At 45.5% G+C, this 21,012-nt stretch overlaps 1 protein-coding gene across 12 annotated transcripts in view; it reads right to left on the bottom strand.

Annotated features, from left to right (window-relative positions):
* The window catches only part of LOC135897507 (intermembrane lipid transfer protein VPS13A-like), a 1,023,564-nt gene that overhangs the window by 566,906 nt on the left and 435,646 nt on the right, over positions 1-21,012 (bottom strand). For all 12 annotated transcript variants that reach the window (XR_011514733.1, XR_011514732.1, XM_070539327.1 and 9 more), the window contains 3 exons: positions 6,458-6,548; positions 6,209-6,387; positions 5,986-6,114 (listed from right to left, as the gene is read on the bottom strand). Coding sequence is in view for 10 of the 12 variants with exons in the window: in XM_070539327.1 (XP_070395428.1) it covers positions 5,986-6,114; positions 6,209-6,387; positions 6,458-6,548 (399 nt within the window). In the remaining 2 variants the exon portion in view is untranslated. The remainder of the gene's footprint in view (positions 1-5,985; positions 6,115-6,208; positions 6,388-6,457; positions 6,549-21,012) is intronic.

Genomic DNA, 21,012 nt, shown 5'->3' with positions numbered 1-21,012 from the left:
ATCGACCTATATTCCGGTCCGACCTATAGTCCGGTTTTTACGGTAGTATGCTTGCACTGATTACAGCTAAATTCTATATAAAGGTCTGGAAAATATTTTTGCTTTTATCAATAGAATCAAGTGCTTTTCGCCCTCAGAAGTTGAAAAGTGCTGAGGTTAAGTTGTACTGAACATTCTATGAGATTTTCTGTTTAATAGTGGACCTCTGTTTTGCGGGCAGGTGGATTCCATGGGTTATAGTCAGTGTAGGAAGTCAAGGCTCCCGATGCACAGAAAAAGGGGTTTAGCATAAATAAACTGTAGCCAAACTTTGTGGGTAGCTGCTGGTGTGCGTTGTCCAAAGCACGAGAGCCCTTCATCTCCTTCTTCATCATCCCTATTCTAACAGTCAGATCATGAAGGTCATCCTTCGCAACAGATGAAAGTGTGGGCTGCTTCACATGAAATGATCACTGCTTGATGCATAGCCATTGTTGGCGTTGTGCAGGTCGATCTGCAGTCACACTGATAGTAAGAGCAGGGGTTTTTCCATTGTCAGCTCCACCGTCATTTGTCACCTGTCAATGGTTCTGAAATTGGGAGGGCCATGGCATGTTCAGGCGAGGCACCCACCTTCTCCTTCCCATCCTCCTCTGTGTCCATCCACTACTGCACACAGACGGTCAGCACAATGGTGACAGGACACTTTTGCACTCACTGTGTAAATCTAAAACTAGTCTTATGGGGGGTTGCTCGCGCTAGAGAAAAAAACTAAGTGCGTCTACAAACGACATTGGGAACAAGAGGCTGTCATACAGTATGTCGCAAAAATGGTGGCCGCAAACAATGCCAGTGCTATCCCATACACGTATTGACGTTGACGAGGCGGTTTGTCGGCTTTCCGAGTATATTGTGCAGCTGTTGCGAATAGATGTGTGTCGATTCAGCACCAAACTAACTTTAGTGGCCAATGTCCATTGAAGCAGCGTCGATTAGGCTTAATGGCCTGACCTATAATTGTTGAAGCGGCATTCAGGTTCGCACGCATGCACGCCAAATTCTTTTATGTACTTAAACTTGTGTGCGGACAGAAAGCTCCGACTGCATGAATGTGTTTGTAAACACATGTACCAGATACAATCTGCGTGCCTTCTGCAGGCTAACTGGCCCGATATTCATGCCTTCTGAATTTGCAGTGCTTTTGTCACTACAGCGCCTGTGTCCCTTCCTTGTTACTTTGTGGATGCATGTGTTAGCACTGTAGCAATTTTCAAATCAAGTATGCACCAACTCACCCAGAAAGAAGTTTTAATGAATTTGTCGCCATTCCTGGTCAGTGCCACATTATCATTTCGATTGGTTCTGCCGACCGATGAACCTTGTACCGACTGCGACCAGTCACCATGAGAAGGCCATGCACGTTAGACACTGACCACTTCGGATATTTCATCGAACATACTGAATATTCGAAAAATCACAGTAGATATTCGATTCGAAAATCAAATTATTTGTATGTTCACTATTCAACTCGATTCAGTGATATATGAGTACTCACACACCCTTATTATTAACATACATGAATCCGTGCACAGCTGCACAGTAAGATTAATTTTCTCCTGCTATTTGTACGCCTCTTGCTCGTTGAACCTCAAATTGTAGGCCTATCGCTCCAGACATGCATCACGCCAAAGTCACCCGTCTTTCTTCCTTCCACAAATTTTACCACACATCACGATAGGCAGATAATGTATGTAAGCCTACCACCACTCAAGCCCCAGAAACCATGATGTGCCCGTACTCCCGTGCTTCTATGTCTAGACATCAAAGGACTGAAATAACCATCCTGCCAACGGCATGCTTCCACCACACCAAACTCACTTGAAATGCATCATTGAACAAATCATCTGTGAAAACAGTCTGCCCCTCAGGTCTACATAAATGTTATAAAATAAATGTAACAGAAATGTACCACCAAGCACCTACGTTAAAATTGACCACTTTTCATTAGCAATATGCGACAGGTACAGCCACTCAGGTTAAGCTGGCACGATTTTGGTCAGCCAATTAGTATACTGATGCAGCCATCATGATCAGATGAATTTGAACAATGGCTATGTGGTCCGAGCAACCTCACAAAATTTTAGCTTTAGATTTACACTGCGGGCATGAAAGCGTCGTGGCCGGTTGCACGCATTTGAGCAGATGGCAGATTTACTAGGGGGAGGGGTAGATGGAACATGTTACATCTACCTTTTTATTGTCCTCTTTATTTTTTTTTTTGAGAGCCGTTTTACAATCATCATTGTATAATCAGTGCAAAACTGTCTATCATGTCTATAGTAGGTCATCATGAACAATTCCCTATTCATCTTTCAAGAAAATTGCCCAACGCGTGCTACATAAGTTTTTATCCCAAGCATGAAAGAAAGCCTGCAAAACATGAAAAAGTGCTTTCGCGTGCTTTTGTGGGTCTCTTTCAGGCTTAGAAAAAATGTTTATGCAGTAAGTATGTATAGAGCAACAAAAAGAGGGATCGGGAACTATTCACGATAGCTTACAATTTTCTGATTGAAAATATTTGTCTGGTTATAATATTTGAGAATAATACCGTACGTACTCACATAATAAAAGCATAATTAAATAATGTTGCCACGTCAGAAACGCCGAGATCAGGTAAGCGGAATTTTGCAGCCAACTTATGTAGGCTGCGCATCCATGCTAGCAGTCGTAGCAGCCCATCGGCTGGGGTGGTAGGTTTGACGACTATTAAGCTACTGGCACTGGGCACACTTTGTCCAGATCGCAGATCCCTTTCAAGATATGGCGGCCGCGCTGTAAGCAGCAGCCGCCGAAGTTGAAACCCCCCTCCCGCCTCACGTGGAAAAAAAGATGGCACGCATCCGCCCTGCCTTCCTCCCTTGTGCGCGTGATATTGAGAGCTGCGATTGCCGGTTGACCCTCGCAAGTAAGTTGTCAACCCGTTTAGACAAGGCAAAAGTCCGTTTTACACGACCGATATTGACAAAAATTGCCGCTAATTTCATTTCCTGTAGCTCATAGTCCATTTAGCGCGGTCCATTAAAAGCAAACTTCGTTGCATTAATAGAATATGTAGAGCAAACTAAGGTTGAAATATGGCCCATCATATCCGAAAGTCTGTTGTACATGGGTCCGTTGTAACAAGCGTAGACTGTGTTATATACAGTCACCGACTGACTTTTTGGACTCCCAAAATTCAGACATGCTCGATTATTCGATCTGCTTCGCGGCACCGCCATTCTCCCCAGAGACCATAATGTATAACAACTGACGATAGTTCAGACACCTTGCAACCTCTCGTCTGATTTTTCGGACACTCCTTGAGCCAACTCAATCGAGAGCATCATACACCGACTCTGACTGGTACATGGTTCGCCTTGCTGACCAACATTTTTGTTTTGAATGGAGCCTCCTTGCTGCCACACGAAGTGGCGCTACTGCAAATCTTCGGTCATCATCATCGTTTCTGCCCGGTTCGATAGAGTGGCTACCACAGTTCCCGTCTCAGCTTAGTAAGCCATGTCAAGACAATCCAGCAGCTGATTTGTTTCTTCATGCACGACGCTGCGAGTAGGGCACATTTTTCGTTTCTGCGACTGGTGTCGGCGTGACGGCGTGGTGGTGTTTGCTTTGTGTGCTGTGTCGAGGTTGGGGAAATCCAACGCGGCATACGGAAACATCACGTCAAGTGTCTAATGGCGCCGACAGTACCCGCGCAGACTGCGCTGGGGAATGCCGGCAAGCGGGTGCCGGGAGGTGTAAGATTTTTCGCCTTCCGATGTGCTCCCTACTGAAGCTGAAAATGTTCTGCCGAGACCTATGCAGTGGTTGCATTGCGATTCTGGACACCGTCTCATTTGACAGTTTCACAGGTGCTGACACTACTGTACTGACTTGCGCAAAACTCGACGACGGTGAGATCATTCACCAGGTTTCTGCGCGCCGCCGGACAATGACTCTGAGTCGGAAGATGACGCACCATGTGCTATGCTGCCATCACAAGCGGAGCGTGTACAAGCAGTGACTGTGCTTTCAGCCACCTATAGTGACCGTACGACCCTCTCCGAGATTCAGGCTTATCTGATTGCACGTAAACGGAACAGCATGCAACGGCGCATTCACGATTTCTTCAAGCCTGCTGCCGAGCCTGAATAAGTGCGTGGAAAGAAAGGATTTCATTTTTTTCCTCTGCTTTTTCGGACACCTGTTTATTCGGACATTTCCGCAGTCCCCGTGAGGTCCGAATAAACGGTCGGCGGCTGTATAGCCTGCCACCAGGTGCTCGGACACAGTCTAATGTGTGCACCAAGTGGTGTCAGACTGCGTTAAGGAGATGACATCTCCCTGAAATTGCTTGTGTCGTGCCCATTTTAGGTGTTGTTTTTGGATGCCAGTTGTTGTCAGAGTAGCGGCTTCTTAGGCCTAAGGATTTTCAGAGCTTCCTGTCACACGTGGAGGGACACAACCTGGTGGACTGTACCTCCGAGGTGTCGCATCTGCTTCCCTCAGTCTAGTCACATAGCCTTGCAGGAATTGTTTTTACTCGTTCAACTCAAGAAAGTGATCTTGATTCACATAAACTTAGCATCTGAGTGAACCACTTGAGATTTTACTAGCCAAATTAAACATCGTACACATAAGCAGGAGTGGTGGGTTTGATGACTGAGAAGCTGGTGGCAAAGCTGTGACAAGAGAACATTGGCAGCAGGCATGCAGTAAGAACAGGCTACGCATTGTCACGCTCACTTAAGAGCTGACGGAAAAAGAGACTGCGATAATGCTCAGCCTGTTCTTAGCACATACTTGCCGCCAGTGCTGATGCACAGGCACCTCTGCAGGCTCAAGAGAGAAAAAAATCGCAACTGGCTTCCTGCAACAGTAACTTTACTGCAGTTTACGAACTTTGTACTCTTATGTAATAGAAAGATAGCGCGCATATGGATATGTGGCCGGGTGCAGCGCACGAGAGAGTGCAAGTGACATAGGTGTGGCCAGCACATGGTCGGCATAGGCGGGCGTAGTGCCGAATTTGCGTGTCTGTGGCTCGCTTTGCTACCTGTCTGGTTTCGCTGTGTGTGATGAGCCCCAACTCTAGTTATGCGTCTGTGACGGGAGAGAGTTCATCTGCTCACAAAATGGAAATGCTAATCAGACACCGATAAACCGACATGTCCATCAGCAGGACGGCCACACACAGTGTGCTCGTCAAAACAACACATGCCAAAAATCAGTGCTTTAACGGGAAATGGCCGGAAGCGGCTGCAAGGACAAGCAGTTATGGAAGCACGATATGGATGAAACGGCCAGCAACCTGCACGACAAGTCTGGTGGTTTTGTTGCAGAGTGAAGTGCAATAGTAATGCTTTTACGGTTTGCAAATGTACATGTGTATTTTTACAGTGAAGTTATCTAATGCATTTTTTAAATCATTACTGTCTTACTTTTCAATTTTTGCTGTTGTGAAAAAGTTCCCATAAAATCTACCGTACATAATAAACGCACCCCTGAAATTTGCTTCTGTTTTTTTTTTTTGCAAAATAAAGTGCATTCATTATGCGATTACATACAGTAACTAATTATTCAATTAGTCAAAATAAAAATAATAGTCTGACTTGCTCCAAGCAACGGCAAACAACATTACCTAGGCTCTGTCCAGCTATGTGGCACTTGCATATTTTTAAGTTTAGGCACAAGTTACAGGGGACATCCAGTATATATAAACATCATGCTCTGTGTGGTGTATGCCTCGTCCAGTTTTGTGCAAGTGAATAACAGTGTGCTAATGCAAATATGTATGATATAGGCACTACTTTGATATACCCGGGTTCGACTGTGGTATGACGTGATGCAGTATTTCAGCATTACATCATTAACACCAGTGGCAATGTGGCACAGAATGCATTAGTGTCCGCACAATATGTAGAGCCTTGCAGGCCTAAAAAGCCACACAAACATTCACCCACTCACCTTGATTACCAGTTCCCAAGGGCGATAGCTATTCTCACACTCCATTACAGGCTCGATCAGTGGCTCCCAAGTGCTGTGTTCTTCACTGTAGTACAGGGCTTCAAGCTTCATATCTGCTGTCAAGTACACCTGCAGAAACAGTAAGTCTCTGTTGGGTAAGCACAAGACTCAGCATGTACGACAGAGTAGTGCAAGCAGTAAATGCTTGGATAATGAGAAGCACCTTTCTAGACCAGTCATGTATGTCAGCCTTCAGTGAAGCTTGCAAAAACAAGGTGGGCACTTTCCCTTGCCCTGTGTCTGTCTCCAGGAGTACGGACACTTTTGGTAGGCTGATTTGGAGGGACTCAGTTGGAGCATGTGATGGATAAGCAGCTTTGCGACAGCCCATCTGCTCCTCTTCTAAAAGTGCGCACAGAGACGGAGTCATCAGCAAGCCGCTAGACAACACAAGAAGGCAATATGCCCTCACCCTGGTATGCTGGCGGCCTCACCACTTTCGGCGACCATAGCTCAAAGAGGTCAGACGAACCCTGTGTAGAGGATGCATCCTGGGAAGCCTCCTAGGTAAAGAGACCGTATTGAATGTAGTTACTTTCATGTGTCAAGGACACAACCAGTAGTCCTTAAGAGATGCACAAATAGTTGATTAGACATGCTCAACATTGCGAATATTCAAGTTGTTTATTATTAATCTGCACCACAATATGAATAAATGAGAGGCCAATGTGGGAGAAAAAGGTGTTAACAATCTGCCAAAGGTTCAGGTAATGCAGCGTGCAGTCAGCCTGCTTTGGAGTAAATCTACACACACCTTTTAGGGTAAGATCATCGTAGTCGTTTTATGAACTCACCTGCACAGTGCACACAGGCTCTAGGCACAGGTGGCCACAAAAGTTTAACAATCGGTACAATTTTCCAAAAAGATGTAATTGTTTGCGATAGTTCACTGTACTAGCTTGACTTATCAATGGTCTCATGACAAAAAGAGGACATGAAAGAGCTGACAGCACATAACACTGACTACTTATAATAGTGTTTATTGCAGTGACAAGATTAATGTCCTGAGGCAGTGATAGTGTGCATACAGAAGCACTAACTGAAAAGATGAATGAGAAGAATAAAATTTCTAAGCATGACAACAATAGCAGCAAGTATGGCTGGTGATTGTCCAAATATATTGCACTGTTTAACTTTTTCGCTATATATACCATCTGTCACCATACAGTACTTGACAGTGCCTGGAGGAACCTAAAACAGGGTTTGCAACATGCGTCAAATCCGACTAAAATGAACAACTCTCACCAGTGTTTGCAACATGCGTCAAATCCGACTAAAATGAACAACTCTCACCAGTGAAGTGACAACGTTAACAAATGTTCCAGTACAGCAAACTCATTTTGAGTCAGCATGAACATAACAGTGATGATTTGCTGAAAGCAACTACAAACAAAAGTAAAACAATGCAATTGTGCTAATTTGTGCACTTAGGAAATAAGACAGTGGTAGAGCCCCATGTCCGGTCTGTTCTTTCATGTCCCATTTTCTTAACCAACCTCCTCGTGTTTGTAATATTATCACTTTTCATATCCTAGCCACCAAGCAAGGATGAATCTATCTCCCTAGAGAAAGGCACACAACCAAATCATTTCAGGCTATTGACTTGGCTGTAAGATGGCTTGTTGGTTGTGCCCCAAACAAAGAAGATATCCCTATAAATGAGTGCATAACTTTTAGCCTATAAATCGTTAATACGTCCTATCTTGGAGTATGCTAAAGCTGTATGGGATCCCTACACTAAATCCAACCAACAAAAGATTGACAGAATCCAGAGGTTAGCATCAAGGTTCATATTTAACAAGTATCGCTACTGCCAATCCCCCACTGAACTTTGTAAGCTTGCCGACTTACCTCCGCTAGACTTACGTACCAAGTATGAGCGACTGAAACTAATCTACCTTATCATTAATGGTCACTTGCTTGTCGACAAACACAACTTCTTCAAAATCTCGACAAATGAAACATCCAGACATCGTCATAGCCAGTACATCACACCCCCTCAGGTCAGAAATGACTGTTTTAAGTACAGCTTTGTCCCGAGAGGCATTACGGAATGGAATGCGCTCCCCGACTCTGTCATGTCGGCCTCATGCGTTGAGGAGTTTTTGCAATGTGTACATGTTATTCTTTTTGCCGCTAACTAATATGTATATCATAACTTTGTCAAAGGTGTATCTGTTCATTTTGTTTCTTATTTTGGGGGGGAAGTTTGTAAGGTGCATAAAATCCAAACCGATTCGCGTCCCTACTGAAATGTCTGCTGCTGTTCATTTACTTGCTTTTGTTGTCATACTGTATCCTTGTATGTGTTTGTATTTTCCACTCCTGTAAAGGCCCTTCATGGGCTGACAGTATTATTAAATAAAATAAATAAATAAATAAATAAATTAACTGCCACTTCCCTTCCCTCCCTCTTTTTTCTTCTTAAAGCAGTCAGACTTTGCAGTTTAGTAAAAAAAAAAAAAGTGGATGGGGGAGAGCGATAGCAGGGGGTGTCGCTGGTCATCATCAAAGTTTCGAAAATGCTCCATCTTTCCTCAACCCATAAATTGTCTCAATGACCCAACTGAGTTCCCCGTATAGTTGCGTAGCAAAGGGGGGGGGGGGAGGAGGGGGGCCGTGGGCCCCGGGTGCAAGGGGCCAGTGGGAAAGGGTGGGGGTGCCATATACGTCTGAAGACACCCGGAAATTGGCGATATCCTCGCCTTCCTCGACTACACCCGGGGTGGGGGAGTTGGCAGAAGACTTATGGGCCCCGGGTGCCAGACGACCTAGCTATGCCACTGCACCCATATTCTTGTTCAGGAAAGAATAGACACTCGAAATTACAAAGAAGAAAAGAAAAACGCATGTAAAAAAATATTTATGCATACCCTTGCATACAATGTTTATTTGGCCTATGTGAACGATGTTTAATTTGGCTAGTAAAATCTCAAGTGGCCACTCAGATGCTAAGTTCGTGTCCACCAGGTTGTGTCCCTCCGCCTGCGACAGGAAGCTCTCCTTAGGCCTAACAAGTCGCTACCCTGACAAAAACTGGCATCTAAAAACAACACCTAAAATGGGCACGAGACAAGCAATTCCAAAGAGATGTCAGCTCCGTTACGCGGTCTGACACCACTTGGTGTACACATTAGACTGTGTCCGAGTGCCTGGTGGCAGGCTATATATTATTACGATATTATCGAGCGATGCTCAAGAGACGAGCTGCAGCAAGAATGACGAAGTTGGTCGGTGCCCTTAGCACGAACCAGTATCAGCCTGGCTCCAGTGTAAATAGACTCGTAAATAGCCTCTTTTGTCTGTGTCTTTCCACACGTAACATTCTGGTGGAGGTTAACGATCCCCGTCCTCACCATGGAACTCCGAAGCGTGCCCCTGATGACAGGTCAATCTGCTTCCACTGCAGTCGCATCGGCCACGTCGCTTGTCACTGCTGCAACCGATGGCCACCACCTCCTCGGACATACACCGCCGCTTATTCCCGCACCTTTGGACCTTCTGTTTCCTATACCACCCGCCATGAACCCACTGCCGCTGATGCTCCTGCTCTGAACTTTCACTACAGCCGCTCGCCCTCACCTCAACGCCATCAGTCTCGTTCGCCCCAACCCCGTCGCTTCTCTTCGCCGCCTATCGCCTCCCGGATCCAGTTGGAAAACTAGGCACTGCAGCTTCTGGAGGTGAAGCTGCATTGTCGACCATGCCCTCAAATCCTCTGCTCTCGTTACCTACGAACTGAAACCTTCTTGATGTTGATGGCTATCCTGTCACGGCACTCATCGATACAGGAGCACATCTTTCTATTATGAGTGCTGCCTTCCGATGACGACTGAAGAAGCTCCTCACCCCAGCGTCGGCACACGTCGTCCCCGTTGCAGATGCCGGTACTGTGCCTATTATCGGCATGTATACAGCACATGTCAGCATCGCCGGCCACCACACTCCTGTCCTCTTCAACGTGATTGCTCATTGTCCCCACAACCTCATCCTCAGCCGCGATTTTTCTCTCCGCGCATTCTGCTCTTATTGACTGCTCTTCTAGTACCCTTCGCCTTGAGTTGCCGATGCTTGCAGAACCTTCTGACGCACCCCACTGCCGCTTACGCCCCACCGGCTTTCTTCGCCTGCTGCCAAAGTCAATAGCCTACATTGAACTGTTATCCTTCCCACCAGTTCCTGATGGCGAGTATATCGTCACTCCTCTGCCCAACATTCCAATACGGTACGACGTTACCATGCCTCACAGTATACTTACTGCACTGCGAACTGCACTCGCATGCCTGTCTGTAACTTTGTATTGGCAAAGCAAATTCTACCGCAAGGTATTTGCCTTGCCACCGCTGATTGTCTCGATGACCAATATGTGGCAGCACTATCGACTGATGGTTCTCGCGAGCTTAGCATGCCCCTCGCGCCAGCCTTGGGCGTCAATCCCAACATGAAGAAAATGTAATGAATACATCGTTGCGCCAAAAAAGGAAAAATAAAGACTTGGGAGGGAGAGTACGAAATGATAGATTGAGCGCTGAACTTCAACTGATTTTATTCTTACAGCTAGGCAGAAAGAATGAACATGCGTACATCAGTGTTGCCTAGAGCGATTACAGTGACGTTTTTAACAGTTGTAACTCGTTTTCAAACAGAAAAACAGATGTATCACTAATACAACTCGTCCCTCTCCCTTTTATGTGATATGCCTCCAAAAGTTTTCTTGCTAACCTATTGCCACTCCTCACGCAGTAGTGGCTGACATCTGCCTTCCAGGCAAACCGTGCAATGCGCAGGTAAATGCACATTACCTTTGTTGATTACAGACAATTCATGCTCCTGATTACAGACAATTCAAAATCCATCAGTCGAGAGTCAGAGGACGATGACAGCTTCCTGGGCGCTATTACTGCATCGGACTTGATAAGATGGCAGCGTGGCAACACTGAAATTCTACTTATGATCGATCACTTAGAGGGCCGGCCAACAGCCATTCCATGCCACCTATGTTGCGTATTGATGTCCTTCTGTCTGCAAGAGAACGTGCTTTACAAGAAAAACACCCGTTCAAATGACTGAGCCTACTGCCTGGTGGTTCCAAAAGACTTGCGGGACAACACTCTTTTCACTTGCCATGATGAGCCCACATCTGGCCACTTAGGCTCCTCACGGACGCTTGCCAGAGTATGCGAGATGTATTACTGGCACGGGCTTTCGGCAAGCATCAAACAGTACATTAAAGGCTGCCTTGAATGTCAGTGGCGAAATGATCACCCATGAAGGCCACCGAGTTATCGCAACCCATCAAGCCACCTCATAAGCCATTCGACCAAGTCGGCTTGGACATTCTTGGGCCTTTTCCTTTGTCAGCCAACGGCAACAAGTGGGTGATGTCGCGACTGACTATTTAAACCCGCTATGCCAAGACAGAGGCGCTACCGCGAGCCACAGCTTCTGAGGTAGTGCAGTTCTTCATGCACCACATTGTCTTGCGTCATGGTGCCCTGTCCACTGTAATCGCAGACCGAGGGATGGCGTTCACAGCTCAGCTCATGGACAAAATTTTTCAGTTGAGCAACACTAGGCATCGAAAGACTACTGCTTACCATGCGCAGTCCAACAGACTTACGGAATGCTTAAATAAGACCATCACTGACATCATTTCTATGTACATCGACATCCAGCACAAAACATGGAATCATAGCTTGCCTTACGTGACCTTCGTGCATGATACCGCTGTACAAGAAACAACGCACTTTACACCATTTCGTCTCGTTTACGGCCGCGAAGTTCAGACGATGCTGGACACTATGCTACCGTGTCAAGATGACAAGCGCTTAACTACTGATGCTGAAGAATTTGCCCAGTGCGCTGAGGAAGCTCACCAGCTTGCGTGGCTTCACATTGGTCAGCAGAAACACGCAGATGCACGGCATTATAACATCTGCCACAGACAAGTATGCTACAGCCCCGGCAACCAAGTGTGGGTGTGGACTCCTGTTCGACGCCGTGGCCTTAGTGAAAAGTTGCTCAGCCAGTATTTTGGCCCATACAAAGTACTGCACTGCATTAGTGACGTGAACTACGAGGTCCTTCCGGACAGTGCTTCTCACACACAGCGTAGACAACAACCTAATCCTGACATCGTTCACGCTGTCCGCATGAAACCATATGTTGCGCTTTCCCGATTATTTTTTCTTCATTTATTCATATTTTAAAAATATTTTTAGCGCTCATATGTGCAGCTAATGCGGTTATTTCTGTTTCTTTAGACTCTGCGCGTCATGCTTCACCTCTGTTGTAGTTGTGTCTTTCCTGTGACGGTCACTGTGTTCATTGCGCCAGCATCTGCCTTGACAACGTTTTTGTTTCCTTTACACGGTTTTTTAACCATCGAGCCAATTCTCTTTTAGAGGAAGGGGGGAAATGCCACCTGCAATAGGGGGGCCAGTGCAAAAGAAGAGACAGGAAGGCCAAGAAGAAAGTGTGCGTGCTAACCCCGGCCCATTCGATAGCCTGGTCCCATCGGTGTTGTTTTTCAAAAGCCAGCTGTCCCCATTAAACATCGGAAGTGTTTTCCGGTTACACGTGACAATATAATACAGCCTACGATTGTTACAACGGACCCGCGTACAACAGACTTTTGGATATGACGGGCCCATATTTCAATCTTAGCTTACTCTATGTATTTGATTGATGCAACGAAGTTTGCCTTTAACGGACCATGCTACAACGGACTATCAGCTACGGTGGACGAAATTAACGGCAAATTTTGTCAAAATCCGGCGTGTAAAACGGACTTTTGCCGTGTCTACATGGGCTGACAACTTCCTCGTGAGGGTCAACCGACGATCACGACTCAATATCCCACACACAAGAGAGGAAGGCAGGGCAGAAGCACCCCATCTTTTTTTTGCATGCAAGGCACGAGGAAGGAGATGAGGGAGAGGCGGTTCTACTTTGGCGGCGGCTGCTTACAGTGCGGCCGCGCAGACGCCATATCTGCGATGTGGACAAAGTGCACCCAGTGCCAGTAGCTTTGTGTGCACTGTGCTTTCGACATTTAGTTCGCATTGAAGCGAGAGACAGCACGAAGGTCGATTCACTCGCTGCTGCTACTGTGCATCTCACTCCAATGTTTTGACAGCAACTTTCTGCGGTCATCAAGCGAGATGTGTTCACATTCACCAGCACGCGCGTGACACCATGCTTGTTAATTTAGTTAGTAAGTGAATGTTCACAGCTTTATACAGCCGACAAAACTACTATCCTTACTTCGCATAGCTGTCTACTAATTTGTTATCACAATTGATGCTTTGCCTCTCGGGTGAAACTGCGGCTTTCCTTTTGTTTGCTTTTTTATTTTGGACGTTCGTCACTCACTCTTTGCAATAACATTGTTACACATCACAACCAAAGTTTTGGAAGTGAGGCATTCCAGATATTGCGGACTTCAAATAAAATGGACATTTTTTGTCAGATTATCAAGGTCTGTTGTAACGAGAGTCGACTGTGCTAGACAGCCCCTAGCCACACCCATGGCCCGTGGCTACCCGGCTCCCAGAGCCACTACTCCCAGAGTAAAAGAGATAAAAGAAGCTATTAATGAATTGGCATTGTTAGGATACTCCATGCATTTCATGCATGCATGCATGTATGCATGTGTGTATTTACGTACGCATGTGTGTATGTACGTACGTGCATACACATATATGTATCTGTGTTGTCTGTGGTCGAATGGGTAGCACAGAGGGCTGATGGGCTGAGCAGCAGGGTTCGAAACCAACCATCAGACCAACTTTGGCCACTGAGCATGAGGCAGTACGTATGTACGTGCCACTCTTCAATGATCTTCTTTCGTGCCAATGTGTCACTGTACGATGCAGAACTGGGTAGGTGCCGCTATTCCTCGAACACCTCGACCCCGACTTTGTGGGGATCGAGGTGCCTTCTCGCGCCTCGTCCCCCAGCTCGCGTGTTGTGCTTAGCTCGATCTCCGGGAACCGCCACCATACTAGCAACATGGCAGATGCGGCTAGCACACCGGAGCTAATTTCCCGCACAAACCGTGCTTTTCTTTCTCCGGCTCGAAGTGGTGGGCCCCGGGTGCCCTCTCCACCCGAGCTCTCTTCCGCCGAGCACTTTATCACCGTGGCAGATGCTCACAGGCTTGCAATGAGTTCGCTACATGGGACCTTTGCTCCCACGACTCCTCGTTTTCGTGCTAGGTGGACCGCTTACCGGTTAGGCCTAGCGCAGCGGGTACTCATACTCGATCGGTCTTGCAGTGAGCCTTTGCCTGTAAGCGCCGTTACTGTTGCACTGTGCTGTATCTCGCGTAAATAAACTCGCATTTGTTGGCGATCTGACTCTGGAGCCTTCTCTACGCCGTGTCGGAGAGTCGACACCGCCTGCCGTAGCATCTTTGTGCGTTGCAGAGTGGAGGAGCATCGTGCCCTTTCCTGACCTTTCCTGGTGGGGTGAACGTTGTGCAAATCCATCTCCACAACTTGAAGCACTGGGTACGTACCACTCAGTCTGCGCTGATCTTCAGTGAACCTCTTTGATGGGTCACAAATAGATCCCTTAAATTTTTCCAAAGTTGAGCCGAATCAAATTCACGTCACAAGGGATCCTCAAGGACAGGAACCCGATGCATTAGCAGGCTGTGCCACAAATGCACTAGGTATGTGCTGCTGTTCAAAGAATGCCTTTCACCCCAACGCCTTAGTGAGCTGCACCATGAATGCGCTAGACATGTGGCGCTCTTCAATGACGCTCTCGCCAACTTGGGTCACTGACTATGTGCCACTGAGTGTGCAGCAAGCAAGGGAACCATTCTCAGGGTTCGCAGGTACCAGCGTGCCACGCTTATAGTCTCAGAAGCCATGCACTGACTTCAGAGCAGGGCCACTAGATGGCACAGCGTGTCCAAAAGAAGCACGAGAGAGAAGCCTGGTTGCCGCATAACAGGTTTCTCAGCGAATGCACACATCAGTGCACCATGCATTTTGGAGGCCACGTTCAGGCTTTGTGGCAAGGGTGCAAGATGGCACCGAGTGTTCTTAGGGAAGTGCGAAAGAGGAGTCTTGCTGCATACATACCTCAGACATATCTCATTTCAATGGTGACAATACATTTTGTCACTATATTGATAAATGCCAATGCTTATTATCGACAGTCATCGTGAGATAGGTTTTGCCACAATTTTTTCTTTAGCTGTAATGGTTGCTACAGATGGCACCACAATAATATCAAATAATGTCGCAATCAAGTGTATTCAGGTTTAATCCCAGGTTCATCACAGCTGCACCATCAATAAACAGTATGAAATGATACTAACTACCAAATGTGGGCGAAATTTGACTGTGAAGAATGGTAATTTAGCTGGAAAAGTCTTTGAGCTATGCAGTGCACTCTAAATAGATTTGTGTTCCTTATGTCCACTGTGCCAGTTGTGAAATTCGCTTCATTTTTGCTTCATTGACATGTTCAACAGGGTACCACGGCTATCAATGCAAAGTATTTAAAGGCTAAATAGATTTGCATTTGCAAATAGTAAATCTACAATTCGAGGAACGGACAGAATAAGACAATATTCGATTTGAAAATGTTGGATATTTGCACACTCCTATCAATAAGGCAGCCAAGAGCTCTCTTGTATCCTCATGTTTGTCTTCCTGGCATGACTACTGACACACGTGTGAAGGCACGTGTCACAATTAGACGGTGCAAGTATCCGTGCCACCTCATGACATGAAAGGTTGCTACAGAAAAACCACATTAATTAGACTTTTGTTAATTTGAAAAATTGGATAAATTGTGCACTGTCCTCTGGTCCCAACAGGTGTATGCATTATATAATGTAATCAATCTCTTTCATTAATTCGGATGTATATGGCTACACATATTTGTTAATTTGGACAACTCTCGAAGCTCAGCAGCACGTAAATGTGCATCAGAAAAAAGCAGGAACAGAGTTAGCGTCCAACCAAAATGAATTGCGGAGTTCGCATTGCCATTATTGCATCGATGATCACCCCAATTTCATTCACAGCAGTTCCAGCAAAAGGTAGTTTCATTTTGAATCGGCACGCGTAGACTGCATGCCTTCTAAACTGTGTAGTTGCGATTCATTATCGCGTGAATAGCAACTGAACTTTCATCTGCAGTTGCTGAAGCAAAGGGTGGTTGCACTTTGACTTGGTGCATGCATCTGCTGCATGCCTTCAGAACTGCAAGGTCGCCACCCATGATCGCATTGATAGAGGTGGTGCTTCATCCGCAGTGGTTGTGGCAAACAGTAGTTTCATTTGGACTCAGTGTAAAGCTGTCAAGGATGAAAAGCACCAGCTAGATCATGATGAATAATCTGTTGGCGACCAGCTCACTGGCTAAAAATAATCAGGATGTGTATGTGGTAGTGAAAAGCATATGTCTCAGATGAAAATACGTGCCACAGACATGCTGAGAACGAAGTCGAGAGGCCTGCTGCTGAAAGCGCTAATCAGTCATGAGATGACAAGAATTGTAGCTTCCACACTGCCCTGGCTGGCAAAGCAGCAGACTTTGTCCCTGGGAGTGCTCCCCAACATTGGCCCGATGCGGGGATCACACACGCAGCACCCAAACACCCCACCATAATTTGCAGAACGGGGCATTGTCGGTTGAGGTCGACTCTACTGGTACAAAGGTCGTCCATATTGACAGGATTGATTGAAATGATAACGGGACATGGACAGAGAGAATGGTAACAAAAGCTATACAAAAGTGTGAAAGCATGTGCGAAGGTCGGGCCAATTAGCAACCCCTCACAATACTAGCTTAGGATTTACTTTGACAAGTGCGAAATTGTTATGACCCTGTTGCAAGCATTTACGCAGATGGCGGATAAATGGGGGAGGTGGGGGGGGCGCATCGAACCAACTAGTTGTGACCCTTCAAATTCATAATCTTTGACAGGTGGCAAATGACACCAAACCTGACAATGAAACGGCACTGATGGCACCCGCTCGTTACTGTTGGTGCTGGCTACGCTTGGGAGTGGTGATGCATGATCTTTGTGTTTGTCCCACAGGTTTGCCTTCATGTCGTAAAGTTGGGATAGCCCTTCTGTATTCTAAAAAAAAACTGCAAAGCAAAACTTTCTATGCAATAAATAAAAGAGTGCTACAAAACAGAGGTCCGCTATTAACTGAGAAGCTCATTGGTATTAAGTAGAGCAGAACGACACTAATTCATTAGTTTCAGAGGAAACAAATCACTTGATTGCATTCATCAGAAATTCTACTGAGAAACGAAATATATTTTCTAGACCTTAATAAACTAAAACTGAGCTGTAATCAGTGCTGGCATATTAATTTGGTGTTCCCTTTAATAAGAGTAGACTGTAGTGTATATCCCGATTTGTAGGTACCTAAGTTACTGATAGCTTGCTACATTCTTGTTATCCAATGCTAGGATACTCTTGAGTATCGGCAGCACCTTATTTTTTTGCCCAAAATTTGTAAGCACTAAATTTTTAAAAAGGTTTTTGATATTCGATATCTGATTCAACATTCGGAAATTTTTCCCCCAATATGAACTTCAATATCTACTATTTAGTATTCGTGCACCCTACTTGTTACCAATTGGGCACGGCAGCGCAGTTGCGATGGTGGCATCTAACCCTTTTGTCTTCGTCGTGCAGCTTTGCTTCGTCCTGCTGTGTTCCGTGGCTGGGGTGCGCACGGACCATCCTGAACATGCCAGCTTTGCGCAGGACGACCAGACCAGCGTGCAAGCTATCATGGTCGAAGATTTGCACGCGCAAGATAGTCTTCGCGATTCACCGTGGGACTGCAGGTTACGTCACTCGATAGTGCCTGCGCAGCTGCACGACCAACAAGCAGCGCCTCACCACAGCACCCGTATAAAAGGCCTTCCTCGGCACTATGGCTTCATTGGGCACGGCAGCGCAGTTGCGATGGTGGCATCTAATCCTTTTGTCTTCGTCGTGCAGGTGAGACGATATGGCTTATGCTTTTGGTCAAACGACCCATTTCTGCTATTGCTGCCGTGCCCACGGTCTTGCCTTTCCGTTGATTCGGTCGATTGCATATTAGTTTGCATCGACATCACATTGTATTTGAGAGAACTCCTATTGCTGTGTGGTGATGTAGAATCTAACCCGGGACCTGACATAAACCAGATCGCCAAACAACTTAAGGACATAGTCGCTGATATTAAAGATATTAAAGAAGGATGCCTTGTTCAGATGGACCAAAAGTTAGACGTGTTAACAGCAATAGAGGCAAAGGTGTCATTCTTTGAAAGTGAAATAATAGATATGAAGGTGCGGTTGCAAATGCTTGAAGAGAGAGCCGAAGACCTCGAAAATCGGAGCAGACGAGCAAATCTATTAGTATATGACCTCCCTGAAACAGAGGGAGAAAGCAGTGAAAGCCTAGAAGCAGCTGTGAACGACAACATAATTAAGAACACTCTTGGTCTGGAACCTGTTGGTATTGAGTGCATCCACCGTTTAGGTAGATACTCAAGAAATAAAACCAGACCAGTCATATTCAGGCTTCTTGACACCAGACAGAAGACTCATATATTACAAAAAGGCTACAAGCTCAAAGGCTCCAACTTGTCTATTGGAGAGGATTTCAGCCACAAAATGCAGGAGACTAGAAAAAACTCAGGGAAAGTGCAAAACCCAATCGGGAAAAACACGAAAAAGTCTCTTTATAATATGACAAGCTCTACATTAATGATCGTGCATTTGTTTGGGATCACGAAAAAAATGAAAGGGTTTCACTGCAAGAAAATATAGAAAGAAATCATCCATCAACCCAAAGTAAAAACAAGCGCGAGACCGCAACAAAGAAATTTGAGACCCTAACAGTGCTTAATATAAATGCGAGAAGCATAGTAAACAAAATGGAAATCCTCGAAGGACTGTTACTAGAACACAATCCCGATATAGTGGCCATCACTGAAACCTGGCTATCCCCAGACATATCTTCAGTCACGAGATATCTCCACCAGGTTCCTCTGTTATTCGTAATGGTAGGCTATCTCGTGGTGGCGGCGTGGCCCTGCTTCTTAAGAATGATATTCCATTCGTTCCACTCCCGAGGTCTCCAACGCGGAGGCTGTATTTTGTAAAATATCGTACAATGAGACCGCTATATTTGCTGGTTGCACCTATCGAAGCCCTACTAGTGAATCCGAAGGCGTGCTTGCCTTGCAGGAGTATATGCAGTTCCACGTTCGTACCAGCAGAGTAATCCTCATAGGGGACTTCAATTTGCCAGACCTGAACTGGAGTACCACGCACTACACTACAGCCACATCCTCAGCACTGATGTATCTAATGCTAAATTTCAACATTTACCAAGTAGTCGACCAGCCAGCTCGCTCACAAGGCTCTACGAATAGCATACTTGATCTCATACTCATAAGTAACCATTTCCCACTTCACGCAATTGAGATGGCAATGGTTGGTGGTATATCAGCCCACGACATACCTAAATGTAAGCTCTCGCTTGAAGGCAACATAAAGAAGCTAAACCTGGAGTGTGCTGTACTTGATTTTCGTAGAGCAGCTCATGACTGTATTCTCACTCACCTGGCACACAAGTTTGATGTTTTCCTCCAAGCAGCTTCAGAAATGTGTTGTGATGTCAACAATTTGTGGCATCAATTTAAGTCAATCGTGCTACACAGCACAACAAACTTCATCCCGATAAAACGTTGCAAACCACAAAAGCAAAACCCATAGATATCGCATGAGGTCCTTCAAGCGAAGCGTTAAGTAAAAAGACTTAGACATACTATTAAAAGAAAAGGGCCGAATAAATTTCTGAAAGACAATCTGACCCCCGCTCTAGCTGGCTTTAGAGGAAAGTTAAAAAATGCAAAGCATCACTATTTCAGCATAACATTCCCCGACTTCATTACCAACAATCCACACAGGTTTTGGAAATACTTTCGCTCGTGTTCAGGTGTGTCACCTGAACAATCTGTAGAAGAGAAAACGGCTCAAGCAAACATATTGAATAACTTTTTCTTTTCGGTTTTCCCTTCAGATAATGGATTAATTCCCTCCCTACCCCGTCCACCTAAAACCATCGATTCATTAAGCATTACCAATGCTGGAGTTCTTAATCTATTGCTTAATCTCGACATCAAGAAAGCTAACGGGCCAGATAATATCCCGAATGAGTTTTTAAAAACGTATGCAGAATGGTGTAGCCAATACCTTGCCATTATATACCGCAAATCACTCGCGTCCACACAACTACCAGATGACTGGAAAAAAGCAAAGGTGATTCCTATACATAAATCTGGCGACAGCAACGAACCTTCTAACTATAGGCCAATCTCACTTATCAGCACATCTTGTAAAATATTGGAACACATTATCTTCAAACACATCACTATATTTCTCAAGCAAGAACATATATTAATACCTCAACAACACGGCTTCAAAAGTGGGCTCTCAATGGTCACACAACTAACCGAAGTAGTGCATGACCTTGCGCTCAACCTAAACAACCGAAGCCAGACAGACATGATCCTCCTTGACTTCAGTAAAGCATTTGATTGTGTAAGCCATGTAAAATTAGTTGCAAAACTAGAGGCTACGATCAGGGACGGTCAGATTACTGCATGGATAAAGAACTTCTTATCGCATCTAACAGCACGTTATTGTGGATAGCACCCCTTCCAGGTCTGTAGCTGTGACCTCGAGTGTTCCCCAAAGGTCAGTACTAGGCCCATTGCTATTTTTTATCTTTATTAACGACATTACTGCTAACACTGAATGTGACATTAAGCTCTTCGCGGACGATTGTATTATTTATAAAGAAATTGCCAGTTACGCAGACCACTTATTATTAAACAGAGCACTCGATTTGGTGTCCAGTTGGTGTAATGAGAATGGCAAATGTCAATTAACACTAGTAAATCTGTATGCATATCCCTTAC

This window comes from Dermacentor albipictus, chromosome 5, assembly GCF_038994185.2.
Source record: "Dermacentor albipictus isolate Rhodes 1998 colony chromosome 5, USDA_Dalb.pri_finalv2, whole genome shotgun sequence".
NCBI lineage: Eukaryota > Metazoa > Arthropoda > Arachnida > Ixodida > Ixodidae > Dermacentor > Dermacentor albipictus.
Note: the sequence above shows the minus strand (reverse complement) of the source record. Positions and strands in the feature narration are given on the sequence as shown.